This window comes from Sminthopsis crassicaudata, chromosome 5, assembly GCF_048593235.1.
Source record: "Sminthopsis crassicaudata isolate SCR6 chromosome 5, ASM4859323v1, whole genome shotgun sequence".
NCBI lineage: Eukaryota > Metazoa > Chordata > Mammalia > Dasyuromorphia > Dasyuridae > Sminthopsis > Sminthopsis crassicaudata.
The window spans coordinates 107,108,455-107,124,519 of NC_133621.1; the positions used below are offsets into that span (position 1 = coordinate 107,108,455).

The 16,065-nt window shown below is 39.2% G+C and overlaps 1 protein-coding gene across 1 annotated transcript in view; it reads left to right on the forward strand.

Annotated features, from left to right (window-relative positions):
• The first annotated feature begins 5,896 nt into the window (after positions 1–5,896).
• The window catches only part of SLC13A4 (solute carrier family 13 member 4), a 65,201-nt gene continuing 55,032 nt past the window's right edge, over positions 5,897–16,065 (forward strand). Inside the window, exons 1-2 of the mRNA XM_074267836.1 lie at positions 5,897–6,882; positions 15,702–15,830. Coding sequence (XP_074123937.1) covers positions 6,784–6,882; positions 15,702–15,830 — 228 coding nt within the window. The 5' untranslated portion in view covers positions 5,897–6,783. The remainder of the gene's footprint in view (positions 6,883–15,701; positions 15,831–16,065) is intronic.

Below are 16,065 nucleotides of genomic sequence, written 5' to 3' on the forward strand. Positions count from 1 at the left end.
ATCTCTGTTTATCTCTATCTCTATCTCTCTATCTTTATCTGACTTTATCTAAGTCAACTGTCTGTCTTCCTGGACCTGTCTTCTGAGTCCTTTTTTTCTAATTAATATAATACTATTTTTTCAGTATGTTCTTGGGAGAATGGGAAGCAGTTAATTGCTTCAAAAAACCAAGATGCTCATTTCTCCAGAGATTTGGACTTTCCAGGGAAGCAATTAGGTCTCTGTCCCATAGCCTATAAATTTATACTGTCTGCTCCTTTCCTAAGCAGCAGTAGCCTGAGTATGGAAGAATTCTATCTAATGACTTGGTATCCAAGAAATGTTCTAGGTCTGCTCCCTGGAATATCCAACTCTGGAACTGTGTTTACCTACAAAACAAAGGAACATTCCCAAGAAATATTCTTACTATTATTCTTGGTCAAATCAATCTATTATAGAGGTAGATATATATTTTTATTCCATCCCAATCAGCAAGCATTTATTTATTAATCTCCTAGGTGCCAAACACAGTGCATGCTAGACTCTGAGGACAAAGATTTCTAAATAGCTAATGATTAGTTAGATCTGATTAATTATTTTGATCCCAAATTATGATGCAAATGTATTGATCCAACTACCTATTCATTAACTATTAATGTAAAATAAATAATGTCCTTTCAGAGATTCTAAATTCCATGTAGCAGCCAATGGTTAAAGAAACATAAGGGGAAAAGTAAAAAAAAAAAAAAAAAAAAAAAAAAAGCTTTCCTTGCTAGGTAATCAATTTTTAAGCACTGGATTTGCTTGGATATAAGCTAAACCTTGTTTTTTTTTTTTTTTTTTTTTTTTTTTTTTTAACTCAAAAACTTCTAAAGCCTCCCTTACTTTTACAGGCAAAATCAACATACACACTTTTTCCCTCCTACCAAAAACCAGAATCCAATGAATACAGCAAAGCTAGCTGGCCCATGTAGCCTTTATCTTATTAACTCCTTGCTCTGAACATTATGGTCACAATAAATGGTGTGCTCATTGGCCCGTGCCCATTTGGAATTTTCCACATACAACAATATTTTTGTCTCATTTCTACATAATACTTTTAGATAATTTTATTAGAAAATTCTGAGAGTTAAGACCTTCTAGAAGTCATCCTTATACCATTCTCTAGAAGCACTCAACTAGTTGGTCAATATGTTTTGAGAAATCTATATGGACAGATGCCATAGGAGATACTGAAGACCCACAGTATGTATTCATTAACTTTCACTGCCTAAGAGAATATGGAATTGGGGGTATGTTGTCATGGATAAGCTAATCTAAGGTTAATTTCCTTTTAAAAAACAAAGATTAAAAAATTCTAAAAGACTCTCTAATTTCCCAATCCATTTGGATTTCCTATGTTCTTACAAAATCATACTCTGCAAGTGATTTGCTTCTTCCAAAATCGGATACAGCTCCAAAAGAGAATTCCTGGTCTTGCTGTATCATTCATCTTTCCTTTTTTATTTAATAGATTATCACATATGATGTAATAAAGATGCTGTTTCAGACTGATGAATCTCTCTTGTGTCTTTGTTTTATCAAGTTACTTTACTGAGAAACTTAAAAGTGCTACAAAAAGCTTAATAACACATGCTGACTCAAGCAGCTGCTTTTGGCACATGGCAGCCATCATCCCCAGATATTTGTTATTTTATTACCTACTCTTCTCAACATTGGCAGTCAAAATATGTCACACACTTTATGGCCCCATTTGAGTTTTAACAGCTAGCATAGAGGTAAGGCCAAAATGTCAATCAGTCGATCAACAAACATTTATTAAATGCATAATAGGTGCCCGGAATCATGCTTTGTTCTGAGGATACAAAGAAAGGTGAAAGAGAGACCTTATTCTCAAAGAGCTCATAGTCTAATGGAGGATACAATATGCAAACAATTATGCATAATTAACTATACACTGAGTGCAATGGAAATGGTTGGGCAACAGAGAAAGCCCAGAGTAGGCTTCCTGGATTTGAGCTGGAACTTGAAGGAAGTCAGGAAGTAGAGATAAGCAGGGAAAAAATTCTAGGAATGGGGACAGCCAGTGAAAATTCCTGGAGTAATGAAATGGAATGTTTTGTTTAAGGAAGAGCATGGAATACACTGTCCCTGGATCACAGAATACATAAATGGAGGGGAATAATATATAAAAAGTCTGGGAAGGTAGAACGGGACCAGGATATGAACAACTTTAAAGGCCAAACGGAAGATTTTCTACTTGATCCTAATAGGAGCCCTGGAGTTTACAGAGTAGGGAACTGATATAGTTAGAGCTGTGGTTTAGGAACATCAGGTCAACAGCTGGAGAGAGAAGGAACTGGGGAGACATGGGAAGTAGGGAAGATCAGCCAGCAGGATATTGTACTAGTTCACAATGAAGTCCTCACCAGAGTGATGATGGTGACAGAGGACAGAGAAAGGCATAATAGAGTAGATTTGGGAATTGAAAGAAAGTAAAGAGTTAAAGATCAAAAAAGTTAAAGCTGGGCAATTTGGAGAATGATAGTACCCTCGACAGTAATAAAGAAGTTAAGAAAAGGGGAGATTTAGGAGGAAGATAATTCCATTTTGGACATGTTGAATTTACAGTTTTATAGAACATCCAGTTTGAGATGTTCAATAGACAGACATACAAGGATAAAGATCAGCTAGAATTAAATAAATAATTTGAGAACTATCAGTGCAAAGATGATAATTGAATCCATAAGAGTTGATGAGATCTTCAAGTTAAATAATATAGAAAGAGAATAGGACAGAGCGCCCAAGACAGAGCCCCGTGGGATACCCATGATTAGTGGTATAAGTTGGATCAAAATCCAAAAAAAAAAAAAGACTGGGGAGAGGTCAGAGAGGGAGAGTAACTTCCCCAAAACCTAGAAAACAGAGACTCAGTAAGAGGATGATTGACAAATGTCAAAGGCTGCAGACATGTTAAGATAAATAAGGCTTCGAGAGATTAGTAGCTTTGGAGGCAGAATTTTGGTTAAATGATAAAATTAAAAGTCAGATTGTAGAGAGGCACAAACATAAATATAAAAGAAAATCAACTCAATAAAAAAAAAAATTGAAGTGCCTGCTATGTTTTAGATACTATGCACAAATACTAAGGGAAAAATTTAAATAATCCTGGATCTCAAGGGGCTTGTGTTCTACTGAGATGGGGAAGAAAGGAGACAGATATAACAAGTTATAATTAAGTAAAAACAAAGCAGACACAAAGTCAGAGGGAACACTAACAACTTGGGAAATTAGGTCATCATAATCACAACCAGGACAATAGCATTTATATAGTGCTTGAAAGTTTGCAAAGTTTCTTACAAATATCATTTCATTTATCCCTACAATAACCCTGTGAGATGTTGCTATTATTATTCCCATTTGACAGATGAGAAAAATGAGGTAAACAGAAGTGACCAGAGTCCCATAGCTGGAAGGCATTGAGCCTGCATGTGAGCTGATCCTTGAGGGGAGTTAGGGATTCCAAGAGGCAAAAGTGAGGAGGAGAATTTGAGGGACAAAGTTAAACGATAGCATATTGTGTGGAGGGAATAACTTGACTAGAACATAGTTTGTGAAAGGAGAAAAGATAATGAAAATCAAAATGCATTATTTTTCCTATATAAGTTCAAGGACCCCTTGAAATCTATCCACAAATCCCAGATCTGCTGGTCAAAGTCTTGTAATGAATGGAGGAGAATATCTCAACACTCTTCAAAGAATTCTTTTTTCCTCCTCTTCCTCCCATCTAGACTATCTCTACCCCATCGCTCTCCTTTCTTCAGCAGCTCTTTACCTGGATGCCTGTGGCTCAGAGATAAGGTAAGAATTACCAGTAATATTCTCAGCCTCTTAACAGTTAGTCTCTCAACTGCTGACCACCTGCTCTAGCCAGTGAGCCATAAAATGACTGAAGACATTTGTTTATTACATGTTTCCTCCGTACTAGGTACCATGCTAATTAATGTCTGGGGACAGAAATACAAGCAATCAAGCCTGGACCCACAAGGAGCTTACATTCTAATGAGGAAGATGCTAAGACATCAAGGCAAGGCAGAAATTAGGAGGGAGGACCCAGAATGTCATAGTAGCCTGGATATAGGCAAGATTAGGCAAATGCTCCCTTCTCAAAGCCCAGACTCCTGGGACAGAGCCCAGGATCTGCTGGGAAGAGGAGTAAGGTTCAAAGAGAGAGTCATCGGGGTTTGGAAATGTCTGGGAAGGGACCATGGAATTTAGAACTGGGAGAGAGTTTAATGTTTATCTTGTCCAATCTCCTCATTTTATAAATGAAGCTCTGAAGATGAAGTGATTTACCCAGGCACACAAATAATAAACAGCAGGACCAGGATTTGAACAAAAGTCCACTGATTTGCCAGGGTTTTTATAAAGGGAGATTCCTGCTGAATAACAATCTAGGCTAGATGCGTTAATCCTCTAGCTAACTTGTTTCTACAGGACTTTCTCTGCCATTCCTGGACACCAGCTACCTTTACCTTTTTTCCTGACTATACACAGACACACACACACACACACAGACACACACACACACACACAATCTCTCTCTCTCTCTCTCTCTCTCTCTCTCTTTTTCTCTGTTTATGTCTCTCTCTTCTCTCTCTCTCTTTCTCTGTTTCTCTCTCTCTCTCTTACTTTATCTCATTCTATGTTTCTCTATTTCTCACTCTGTGTGCATGTTTCATTTTCTCTGTCTCTGTCTCTGTCTCTGTTTCTGTATCTCTCTCTCTCTCTCTCTCTCTCTCTCTTTCTCTCTCTCTGTCTCTCTCTTTTTCTCTGTTTCTGTCTCTCTCTCTTCTCTCTCTCTCTTTCTGTTTCTCTCTTTCTCTCTTACTTTATCTCATTCTATGTTTCTCTATTTCTCACTCTGTGTGCATCTTCATTTTCTCTGTCTCTGTCTCTGTTTCTGTATCTCTCTCTCTCTCCCCTTTCAGTTCCCTTTTATGTGTTGTCTTCTCCCATTAGCATGTAAACTCCATGGGACAGAGACTGTCTACTTCTACCTATGTCCCCCATGCTTAATACATAGAAGATTACATGGCACTTACACGTGGTAAGCTCTTAATAAATGCTCGTTGACCGAATGATTTCCAACTTAGTGACAATGTGATCAGCATGAACTGCCTCTTCCCTCCACTGCAGTATGATTCTGTCCATGAGATCTCCAAAGGCTAATCTGCTAAAACCCAATAGAGTCTACCACTCTTCACAAGAAGATTCTGAGTCTCACTAATAAACTCTTTCATCTTGATATAAATCTCTTTTACTTCGAAGTCAGCCCAATTTCTTTGATAGGACCTCAGAAGAGACATGGAGGAGATGGCCAACATCATCTCTGGAACTCATTGACTTGGAGAAAGTTGGAACTTTCTTAGCGTCCCAGAGGACTCTGCATCATTACTCCAAATCTCAGCTTCCAAACTCTTTCCCTGCTCTAGACCATTGGTTTTCCCCCAGGTCCTGGGTCATATATGTCTCACTGTCCCTGAGCTCTTAACACACCTTCCAAAGGACTTTGTTGCCTCTAGCTGGATTGAAAGCCATGGGAAATCTCCCAGGAAAAGTTCTTAGCCCATGCATTCAAACCATAAAAGAGTGTTTGCTTGGAGAAGTGGCATTATGCTGGGGAGGATTGTTATTTCTGCCCTTGGAATGTTACAAAAAGGTATTAAAAATAAGCTTTGCCAGTTGCTGCTATTTTCCAAAGTCAGCAGACTTAGGACCCTGCTGTGACCAATCAGTAGGAGCCTTGGGGGAAAAAAGTTGGGTCATTCTTTGAGACACCCTGATTGGTTTGGGGAGTTGGGGCAGGGCCACGTTCTTCTTCTAGGCTTTCCATAGGTAGATTCAAAGTAAAGGAGGGTCCCCAACAGCTTTTTATCTTGCTCCAGAAAAAGAATGTCTTCAGGGATTTTTCTGGGAGGCCCTGGCTCAAGAAGTAGGGAAAAGGTAAATTAAAAGTATAAAATCCAAATTAAAGGGGAAGAATTTGAATCTAGCATGGTGGCAAGCCTTAGAAGAAAGAAAATCAGCCTGATCTGAAGTCATCATCTTCCTCCAATCAGCTCTGGTCTTTCTTATTTGTTTGGTCGCTTACAGTGGAGGAGAGGATAGATTTCATAGAATCAGAGAGAGCAGAGAGAGCCAAGAGAGAGTGGACTCTGGAAATAGCCACTAAGGGAATTGACCAAGAGAAATCAGTGTATGCAGACTTTCCTTAATCATCATCGTCATAATAGGCTCCCCTGTGATTTTCCTAGAGTCAGTCTTAGAATCAACAAAAATTTTAAAACAACAACAACAATAACAACTCCATGGAAGAAGTCAATTGCTAAAACGCTGGGACCAAGTTATAGGATAGTCCATGCTAATTCACCCAAGCCAAAATAAAGACGGAAATCACTATGTCCCAGTTGGTAATCCTTGGCCAATTCCCTTTTCCTGCTCAGAATACCCTGCTCATCAATCCTACCTAAAGTATTCAAGGGCATAGAGGCCTTAGTCCCATTTCCTGGTCTTTTTTCTAATCAGAGTAAAGGCGGTCACCACTCTACTCGATTGTCTCAAAGTGGGTGCTGCCTAAAAAGGGAGACAAGAAAAATTAAAGCTTGGTGGTGGTGCTATTTGTTTTATGTTTTTAACTGGCCAGGAGGGAGAAAGTCAGGGTTCTTGGTAAGGACAAAGGAAAGCTGAGCAAAAGAAGGGGAGCAGGAAGGTCCACAAGGAGACAAAGAAGAAGAGTGGACAATGGCCTTTCTGAAGGAATTATTTAAAGCAAGGAATTTGCTGCTGGTCATCTTCATACCACTTCTGCTGCTGCCTCTACCAATTCTACATCCCAACAGCGTAAGTACCTCATTTGTTTTCCCTCTCCAATATCTACATGATCTACCACTGCATGGTGAATGGGAGGGGGGGGGGGATTTTCTATCAGGTGAAGGAAGGGTAGAGTCCCTTGGATGCTTTTGTAGCAAGTAAATAAGAGTCAGTATTTGGACTCTTGACCATTCTTTTTAAAAAATGACTAGTTTGCATTTAAAGGAGAATGCTAAAGAATTCACCAACTTGAAAGGGCCATTCTTACCATCATGGTCCTCTTGGTCTGTCTTTGTTACCAACAGTGAGGTCACAGAAGAAAAGAGATGGTTTGAGGTGAGAAGACAGAAAAAGCCATTCACTTCTATAAGACAGCATCTTCAGGGACAGGAAATGGGGACCCTTTATGAGTTGTGGAAATGGGATACTCACCCATAAAATGAGGGATATGAGCTAAAAAGAACTCTGAAAGCTCTTCCCGGAATACTTCCTATAACTAATGATAAATTTGTATTTGTTGGAAATTACCACATGGTTGCCAGGTTAAGAACCACTGATCTAGGCCTTGTAATGAATGATGCTGATAGAGTAAAATGCTATGGAACAGGTCAATTTGTTATCCACAAAAGAGTACCAGATTAGAGGTCAGGGGTCCTGGATTCAAATTCCACCCAGCAACACTATCCAGGTAACCTTCAGCAAGTTATTTCATCTATCTATGCTTTCAATGTCCTGATTTTAAAAATAAGGCTGGAATAAATTACTTCAAAGCTCTCCTTCAGATCTGAATTTTATGATCCTGTACCTTGGTGTGACAGAAGATGTCAAGATTTAGCTTTCAGAGACCAGACTCGGTTCCAGTAAAGTTTCTTTCTTTCTTTCTTTTTTAATGTAATAAATTTTTATTGGTAAATAGTAACACCAGAATTAGAAATGTCAGTAGAAAAATAAAATTTTAGTCGTTTTTTTCTTATATCAAGATTTGATCTTCTTGACTGTAGCAGCTGGTGAAATCATTTTAATACAAAAGGGTAAACTGATTTGAGTTCCAAGCAGCATACACAGTGTGAATGTGGACAGTTAATGGCACCAGTGCTTTTACATTCAATGAAACTGCTCCTTGGTACGTGTTTTTTAAATTAGGCTTTATAATATAAACCACAGCAATTAGGAAATAAGATTAGTTCAGTAAAGTTTCTTGGGCCAGAAAGCCAAAATTTCACTGGAATCTTTATTCTGGAGGACACTGCCCAACAAAAATGAAATGTGGCTTTTTGCCTTGATCTTAGGCACATGATTCATCTGCTTATTTTTGTTCTTTGTGGATTTCCCCTCTGTGCTCTCAGAAGCAGAGAAACAAAATACTAACTAATGACACATTCAAAAACAAAGAAGATCCCTAAACTCCTAAAGCATGACCTTTACTTTCAGCAGGGTTCATGGAAACAGATCAGTCGGAGTCCTCTTCGCAGACTGTTTTGGCTCCCCACGTTGAATTCCTCTCAGACTTACCACTTGCCTCTTCTCCACCCCCCACCCCCCCACCCCCGCCACTTTTCTCCTTCCCTCTTCAAACACTGTCCTTAGTCCCATAGTCCTCTGTAAGCTGTGACTCCATAAATTTCCATCAAACTGGTCCAACTCTTTGAGATACTGGATAAGAGAGGATGGAAAAAAACCCAGAACATCACTTTTCCCTTTGCTATAATAACTTGGTCATTAAGATTAAGGCAAGAAAAAAAAAAAAAAAGCTAAATAGAGATCAGGATGGTTTCTCTTGGAAACAAACTGGCTTAAATCTTTCAATGAATGCCCTAGAGAGGCAGAGAGAAGCTGATTAAGGTTTGGCTGAGATTGGCCAGCCAAGGATTGCTGCTGTTTCCTACCTCCGCCCTCCCCATGTCCCCTTGCTGCCACCTGGCTTTCTATTTTAATAATAACTCCCACTTAAGCTCTTTAAAGCTGAAAAAATGCTTTCCTCACAACAACCTTGTGAAGTAGATAGATAGTGCAAATATCACTAACTCTGTTTGCCAGTGAGGACACAAATTGTAAGAGACAAAACGATTTGCCAAGCATGTGCCTGCACAGCTAGGGTCTGGGGTAGCACTTGCACCCCAGGGCTCCGTCCCCAGATGCTTCTCTTCAATCCAAATGCATTTGGGGAAAAAAGGAAAAAAAAATGGTGGCAACAGAAGGACGGCATGGGAACCTGTCAAAATGAAATTAGTTGCTCAGTTGTGACCAACTTTTCTTAACACCATTTGGGCAAAGATACTGGAGTGGTCTGTCATTCCCTTCTCCAGCTCATTTTATAGATAAGAAATATAAAGATAAACAGGATTAAATGAATTTCCCAGAATCTCACAGCTAGGAAGTGTCTGAGAACGGATTTGAACTCAGGGAGTTGGGTCTTCCTGACTCTACCCCCAGCACTCCATCCATTGTGCCCTTTGCCAAAAATGAATGTGTGTCTCACAACTGAACAAATGAAATTAATGGGGTCTTTTAATAATCTCCCCAAATTCATATGGAGGAGGTCACTAGCAATTTCTATGAAGAAAATCATTATTTCTGTTCAAGGAAGCAGCCATCGTGGAAGAAGGGATGTTGTTCTGGACCCAGTTCTGCCCCTTAGTAATTGTGAGATCTCAAGCAACTCATTTAACTTTTCCATTTTTTAATTTCCTCAACTGTAAAGCAAAAATAATAATACTTTCACTGTTTACCTCAAAGAATTATAGTAAGGATCAGCTGAATATAAAGGCCATTGTAAACTGTAAAGGGCTCCACAAATGTCAGTTATTAATATTATTAGCCAAAAGAACTCTAGACCTCTTCATTCTTTTGCTTCAATGTGTGATGTCTAATTTTTCTATGACCTATAGTGAGCTGAGAAAGAATTCTTCCAGAAGCAAAATATGATATGTGACAGATGGGGTGGGAGTAGGCAGAGCTGTAAGTCACAATTTTGTTGCCCAGAACATAATGCAAAGAAAAAAAAAACACACTCTCAAATTTACTATGCAATTTATAATTTAAAAATAATAGAAGTAATTCAGTTAAATAGGAGTGGGAATTAGTTAACAATAGTGGCTCACAAATGGGTGTTATTAACAATGCTCAGGGTCTGGTAATTTCGGTTTCAGTTAACTGTTCTGGGGAAGAGGGGAGACAGAGAGGGACAAAAAGGAAAGGGAGAGACAGACAGACAAGTGAGAGAGAGAAACAGACAGAAAGAGGGAGAAAGAGTAGGAGGGACAGAGAGAGAGGAACAGAGAAACAGAGAGGAGAGGGAGAGACCAAAACAGAAAGAGACAAAGAGACAGACAGGCAGGCAGGAGAGGGAAAGATAGAGACAGAAAAACAGAAAGAGAGAGAGAGAGAAGGAAAGGCAGAGAAAGAGGAACAGAGAGACAGACAGAGACAGAAAGGAGAGGGCGAGACAGACAAAAACGGACAGACAGGAGAGGGAAAGACAGATAGGCAGAAAGAGACAGACAGAGGCAGAAACGGGGAAAGGGAGAAGAAGGTATAGAAAGAGACAGACAGACATATATAAAAAGAGACAGAGAGAAGGAGAGAAAGAAGAAGGGACAGAAAGAGAGACAGAGAGGAGAGGGAGAAACAAAAACAGAGAAGGTGAGGGGAAAGGAGATACAGAGAGGAGAGGGAGAGAGAGAAACAGAAACAGAGAAAGGGTTCAAGAGGGGGAGAGAGAAGGAGAGGGAGAGGAGAGGAGAAGAGAGGAGAGGAGAGGAGAGGAGACGAGAGGAGAGGAGAGGAGAGGAGAGACTAGAGGCATCCTTTAAATAACAAAGCCCTGAGGTAAAAAAATGAGTTACTCAACCCTTATTAATGGTTCTGAAGGTGGGAGATCATATGCACACTAAAGGCAAGAAGGCAGAAAGGCTTTGTCTTTGGGCATTTCTGTTCAAAGCTGGGAAAGAAAAAGAAAAAACAATGGCAGAAGAGATAGGGAGAGGGAAATCAGAGGAGAGATGAAATGGGAGAAGAGGATGATGGAACACACCTGGGGAATCTCTGTTTTGATTCTTTTCAGATTAATTCCAAATTTGGGTTCTTGGTCCTCTCCTTCCCATAACCAAACTTGTCCCCTCTTTTATTTTCTTGGCTTTTTAAAAATCATTCATGTTTTTTAAGTTACATTAATTAGTTTTGAGAAATGTTCTTTAGAGCCTTAATTCTTCCTTCAACCTGGACTGCATCTCAGGAAAGTAAAGATAGCATTTGGATTAATGCTTAGTCCTTAAAATCCCCAACTGGATTTCATTGCTTGATCTGCTTTAGTTCTCAGGGCACTGACATTGCTCCTGAATCCAACCACAGTGGTCTTAAGGATGGCACTTAAGCTGTTCCCAAAGACCTTCACTTTATCTCTGACTCACAAGTACATAAGAACTAGAAACCCAAAATCTAATTGTATATGGAAAAAGGGGAGAGGAAGTACAACTGATTTAATTCAGCTTAAGAGTTGTTATTGTTGTTAATCATTACATTGTGACTCACTCGATGGCAATAACCAACTGGTGTTTTCTTAGCAAAGATACTGGAGTGGTTTGCCATTTCCTTCTCCAGCTTATTTTACAGATGAGGAAACTGAGGCAAACAGGGCTAAGTGACTTACGCAGGGTCATACAGCTAGTAAGAATCTGAGGGTGGATTTGAACTCAAGCCCTCCTGTCTCCAAGATCATTGCTCTATCCACCATCACCTCAATGCTCCTATTTAGCTTATGTAACCTCCCAAAATAAATATATTAACTGAGTTTTATGAAGCTAAACTCAATTTAACCTAATACAAATATCAGAAAAGTCCCTTTTATTTTGCAAAAATAAAAAAGAGCTGTTTTGCTAATATGAAATTTCAGACTTTTTGTAAAATTTGCATCTTACTCCTTTAGAATGATGGAATGGAAGAAGTCCCATACTTAGAATGAAAAGACCCAGGAGAGAGTCTCATTTCTGTTACTTACTTTCTGTGTAACTTTGAGCAAACCACTTACCTTCTCACACTTGTTAAATAAACATTTACTCAGCACCTATTATGCACTAAGCTTTGGGGAGACAAAAAGAGGCAAATGATATATTAGTGGGGATAAATAACTTTTTTTAAATGAAATCTTGGATTTCATTGTCATAGGAAACTCCTATTTCCCTTACCCATGTTTCTGAGTACTGACTATGCCCCTGAGTGGGGCTCTGAGGAAGGGAAATAACTTATCCAAAGTCATACAGACAGTATGAACCCAAATCATCTTGATTCTGAGGCTGTTTCATTATCCACCGTGATATTCCCCTGACTCTCCAAAGAATTATTATGAAATTCAAATAAGGGAATGGAATATTAAAGAGTAAATTGTTTTATAGATATCTTCACATTGCTATTTCAATTTGATGGTTATACACATGTATGTATATCTAATATACATGTACTAAACTTATAAGTTTCTTAGGGTATACATACCAATCATAATAATCAATCAAAAAGCATTTATTAAGCACTTACTGTATAGTAGGCCCTGTGCTAGGCACTAGTGCTTAGTACATAGCAAGTGCTTAAAATGGGAGCAGCTGAGTGAAGCAGTGGATAGAGTGCCAGAGCTGGAGTCAGGAAGGCTCATCTCCCTGAGTTCAAATCTGGCCTCATACACTTACTAACCATGTGACCTTGGGCATTTAAGCCTGTGTACCTTAATTTCCTCAACTATAAAATAAGTTAGAGAAAGAAATGGCGAACCACTCCAACCCCAAAGAAAAACCGAGAAAACCCCAAATGGGATCAAGAAGAGTCAAACATAACTCAACCACCAAAAAAGGTTTTCTTTGGTACAGAGGATATGTGGAGATTAAATTTTGTTGGATTTTATTTCATATTTTGCTCTCAAGAAAGAGAAAAAGGCTAAACAGAATGTTTCTTCAGGGTCCTTGAGGCAACAAAGAGTATTTCTATTAGCAACCATCTTACTGGAATGATATTGTTTTCCAGGCAGAATCATAGAATTTGAGAGTTGAAAAGGACCTCAGTGACCACTCTAGTCTAATCTGTACACAAAAGGAATCCCTACTGTAACACACCCAACAAGCAGCAGCCTGTGTTTGAACACCCCTGGGCAGAAGGCCTCACCATTTCTGAGGCAGCCTACTCCTTTTGTGTACAGCTGTAATGGAGAGGAAGTTTTTACTGGCATTGAGATTAAATTTGCCCCATTATGGTATATGAAGGTTATGGAATATTATTGCTCTGTAAGAAATGACCAACAGGAGGAATACAGAGAGGCTTGGAGAGACTTACATCAACTGATGCTGAGTGAAATGAGCAGAACCAGAAGATCGCTGTACACTTCAACAACAATACTGTATGAGGATGTATTCTGATGGAAGTGGATATCTTCAGCATAGAGAAGGCTAATCCAATTCCAATTGATCAATGATGGACAGAATCAGCTACACCTAGAAAAGGAACACTGGGAAATGAGTGTAAACTGTTAGCATTTTTTGTTTTTCTCCCCAGGTTATTTTTACCTTCCAAGTCCAATTCTTCCTTTGCAACAACAACAAAAAAAAAAATCGGTTCTGCACATGTATATTGTACCTAGGATATACTATAAGATATTTAATATGTATGGGACTGCCTGCCATCTAGGGGAGAGGGTGGAGGGAAGGAGGGGAAAAATTTGGAACAGAAGGGAGTACAAGGGATAATGTTGTAAAAAAATTACCTATGCATATGTACTGTCAAAAAATGTTATAATTATAAAAGTAATTTTTAAAAAAGAGAGAAAGAGATTAAATTTGCCCCTTTATAACTTCAGTCCATTTGTTTCTGAGTGGCCCAACAAAACAAGTCCAGCTGATCTTCCACATGACACTCGTGGATTTCATTCATTCAGATGGCGTTCACATGTATGGTACACTGGCAAGACTTTTGATTTGGGAGCCAAAGAACTGGTGTCCAAACCCCAGTTTTGCCATTGGTGTAGCCTTAGCCTATTTGGCTTTGGATTTTTTTATCTTAAAAATAAGGGGACATAGCTGTATGACTCTGGGCAAGTCACTTAACCCCAGGCTCAGGAAAAAATAAAAATAAATAAAAATAAAAATAAGGGGACTAAAGCTATATCAAATTATTTGCTGTCTTAAGGAGTGGAGAGGAGAGAGAAGGGATAGAAAATTTTGTTTTAAAAATGGATGTTAAAAATTGGAATTGGGAAAAGTAAAATACAATTTAAAAAAAAAGAAAAAAGGGGGGACTGAACTGCATAATTTCTAGGACCCCTTTCAGCTCTAACTCTATGATGCCATGAATTTCCTGACTTATGATAAACCTTCCTTTTTCCTGAGCTGGTTTAGCTAAGCCTCTCAACAGTTTCAGGAGAAAGGCTGCCCTGGTTTTATTTGACAAGGCACATAAAGTGTGAATGAGTGAAGAAAAACTCAGGCCCTCCAACTCTTGAAATGTGCATACCACACAAAAACCGTATCTGATGAATTTTGACACAACTGACTCATTTTTTCAATTTGAAATATATTTTTAAAACTCAGTTCAAACAAATAACTAGTAGAGACTGACCAAATATACATAAAAATGGCATATTTGTGTAAGTAGCCTCACATTCCTTCCATATTCATAACGTCAGCCAGTCTCTCTTTGGCCCCCCAGGTTTCTGGCCCCCTTAATTTCTCAGCCCACTTACCTCTGGGAATCTTTACAGGTGCTTTTCTGCCTCAGCCCCCAGAATTCCTGTATGTATCCCTTTATGGCACCACCCTACTCCTGGATCTCAGAATAATGGCATCTCAGAGTAAGAAGGGACTTCAGAAACCACATATGCCTGAACTAGAATCTTCTTCATCACCCATAAGAGGTCATTCATCCTTTGCTCGAAGACTTCCTGTGAAAAGAACCTATTCTCCTTCAGCACAACTCTTGGTGTTAGGAAATAATTCCTAATGTCAAAAATAAATTTGCCTCCAAACTATTTCTATCTGTTATTCTTAGTTCTGCCCTCTGAGACCAAGCAGATCTGCTAGTAGCCCTCAAGATGCCATCTTAGTAGAGGGCATAAAGGGGTAAAGCCAGTTTTCATAACCTACAAAGACAAATTTAACACATAACATTACAGGTAGAATATCTGCTGGAAGCAGGAACAAGCATGGTCCTCTCCCACCAAAGTGTGGATCAAGGGAAAACTCCCCTGATAGAAAGATGTCCCCATCTTTGCAACAATGAGGTGATTCAGGCCAGTTCCAATGGTCTTGTGATGAAGAGAGCCATCTGCACCCAGAGAGAGAACTTCAGGAACTGAGTGTGGATCATAGCATAACATTCTCACTTTTCTTGTTGTTGTTTGCTTGCATTTTGTTTTTTCTCATTTTTCTTTCCTTTTTAATCTGACTTTTCTTGTGCTGCAAAATATTGTATAAATATGTGTACCTAAATTGGATTTAACATATATTTTTACCATGTTTAAGATAGATTGGATTACCTGCCATCTAGGGAAGAGGGTGGGGAAAAGGGGGAAATTGGAACAGAAGGTTTCTCAAGGGTTAAAGTTTAAAAATTATCCATATATATGTTCTGAAAATAAAAGCTTTAATTTAAAAAAATGCCCACTATTCACTACCAAGTCCGAGTCTTCTGCTGACTGTTTCTTTGACAGTTTTCTAGATTGGATCCCCAAACCAGCTTTTAAAGCCAATGGCCCCATGTACCCACCCACTGCCTCAGCCTGCCCAACCTATGGCTCTTGGTTTCTAGAGAAGAGTTTTGAACAGAATAGAGAGTGGTATTTGCTGCAACTAATCCCTTTATTTCCTCTCCTGCAGGAGGCTGCATGTGCCTACGTCCTGATCGTGACAGCTGTGTACTGGGTGTCAGAAGCAGTCCCCCTCGGAGCTGCAGCCCTCGTGCCTGCCTTCCTCTATCCTCTTTTGGGAGTCCTTCGATCCAGTGAGGTTAGACCACAATGTGCCCGCCACAGGTCCCATTGCGCCCTGATTAAATATTCCAGGTATAGGGAGAGGTCCACAGTAACTCACAAGTAAAACATACCCACTACACTTGAGTGAGCAATCGCTTTACATTCTGGAGGAAAAGAATCTTTATTCAAGCATTAATTAAGCATCTATTGCATACAGAGAATGAGTGAACAGAAGGGCCCTAGAGGACTTTACAATCCAGTAACCTTTT